The 579-nt window shown below is 42.0% G+C and overlaps 1 protein-coding gene across 1 annotated transcript; it reads right to left on the reverse strand.

Moving 5' to 3' along the window:
• Positions 1-35: 35 nt before the first annotated feature.
• On the reverse strand, positions 36-250 carry SARC_13367 (hypothetical protein; the record flags this gene model as incomplete). Its single annotated transcript, XM_014292501.1, has 1 exon — positions 36-250. A coding segment is annotated over one exon (215 nt), but the record flags the coding sequence as incomplete, so codon positions are not given.
• Between the last annotated feature and the right edge of the window lie 329 nt (positions 251-579).

Genomic DNA, 579 nt, shown 5'->3' on the forward strand with positions numbered 1-579 from the left:
ATTTACTTACCATACGTAACTAAATACCCACTCACCTTGCCGGTGCCGTGAGAATAGCCCGAGACAATGCTCTCAGCTGACTGGTACCCAAAGCACGGGCGCCCAGTCCTTTATCATTGGTGTGTGACGCAGTGAAGCACACCAATCGCAGAGAGAGCCTTAGTACTCCACCACTTTTCCACTCAAACCGTTTCTCAATGGGACCCAAAGGAAGGGTTGAGCCAAAGACGAGCACGTCTATGACATCCATGAATCTGTGAGTGTGAACGATTGTGGAGATGTAATATGTCGGCATCGATGAGCACACCTTTGATTATTCAGCAGGAAGTTTGAATAAAAATATGTGCGTGTAAAGTTTGATAATTCGGAGTTGTGTTCTCCTGTATGGTTTAAAATTGACGTGCAAGAAAAGAACATTGATGAACAACCATACATGCATTGTGGTAGTAATACAAATACAGCACACGGCCGATACACCACCAGATATATACGATACATTAACAATGTTAAAGCATAGGCAAACACCCTAAAAAGATATATATATACTCATACATACATACATACATACATACGTGCATA

The sequence above is a fragment of the Sphaeroforma arctica genome (assembly GCF_001186125.1).
Source record: "Sphaeroforma arctica JP610 unplaced genomic scaffold supercont1.3199, whole genome shotgun sequence".
Lineage (NCBI taxonomy): Eukaryota > Ichthyosporea > Ichthyophonida > Sphaeroforma > Sphaeroforma arctica.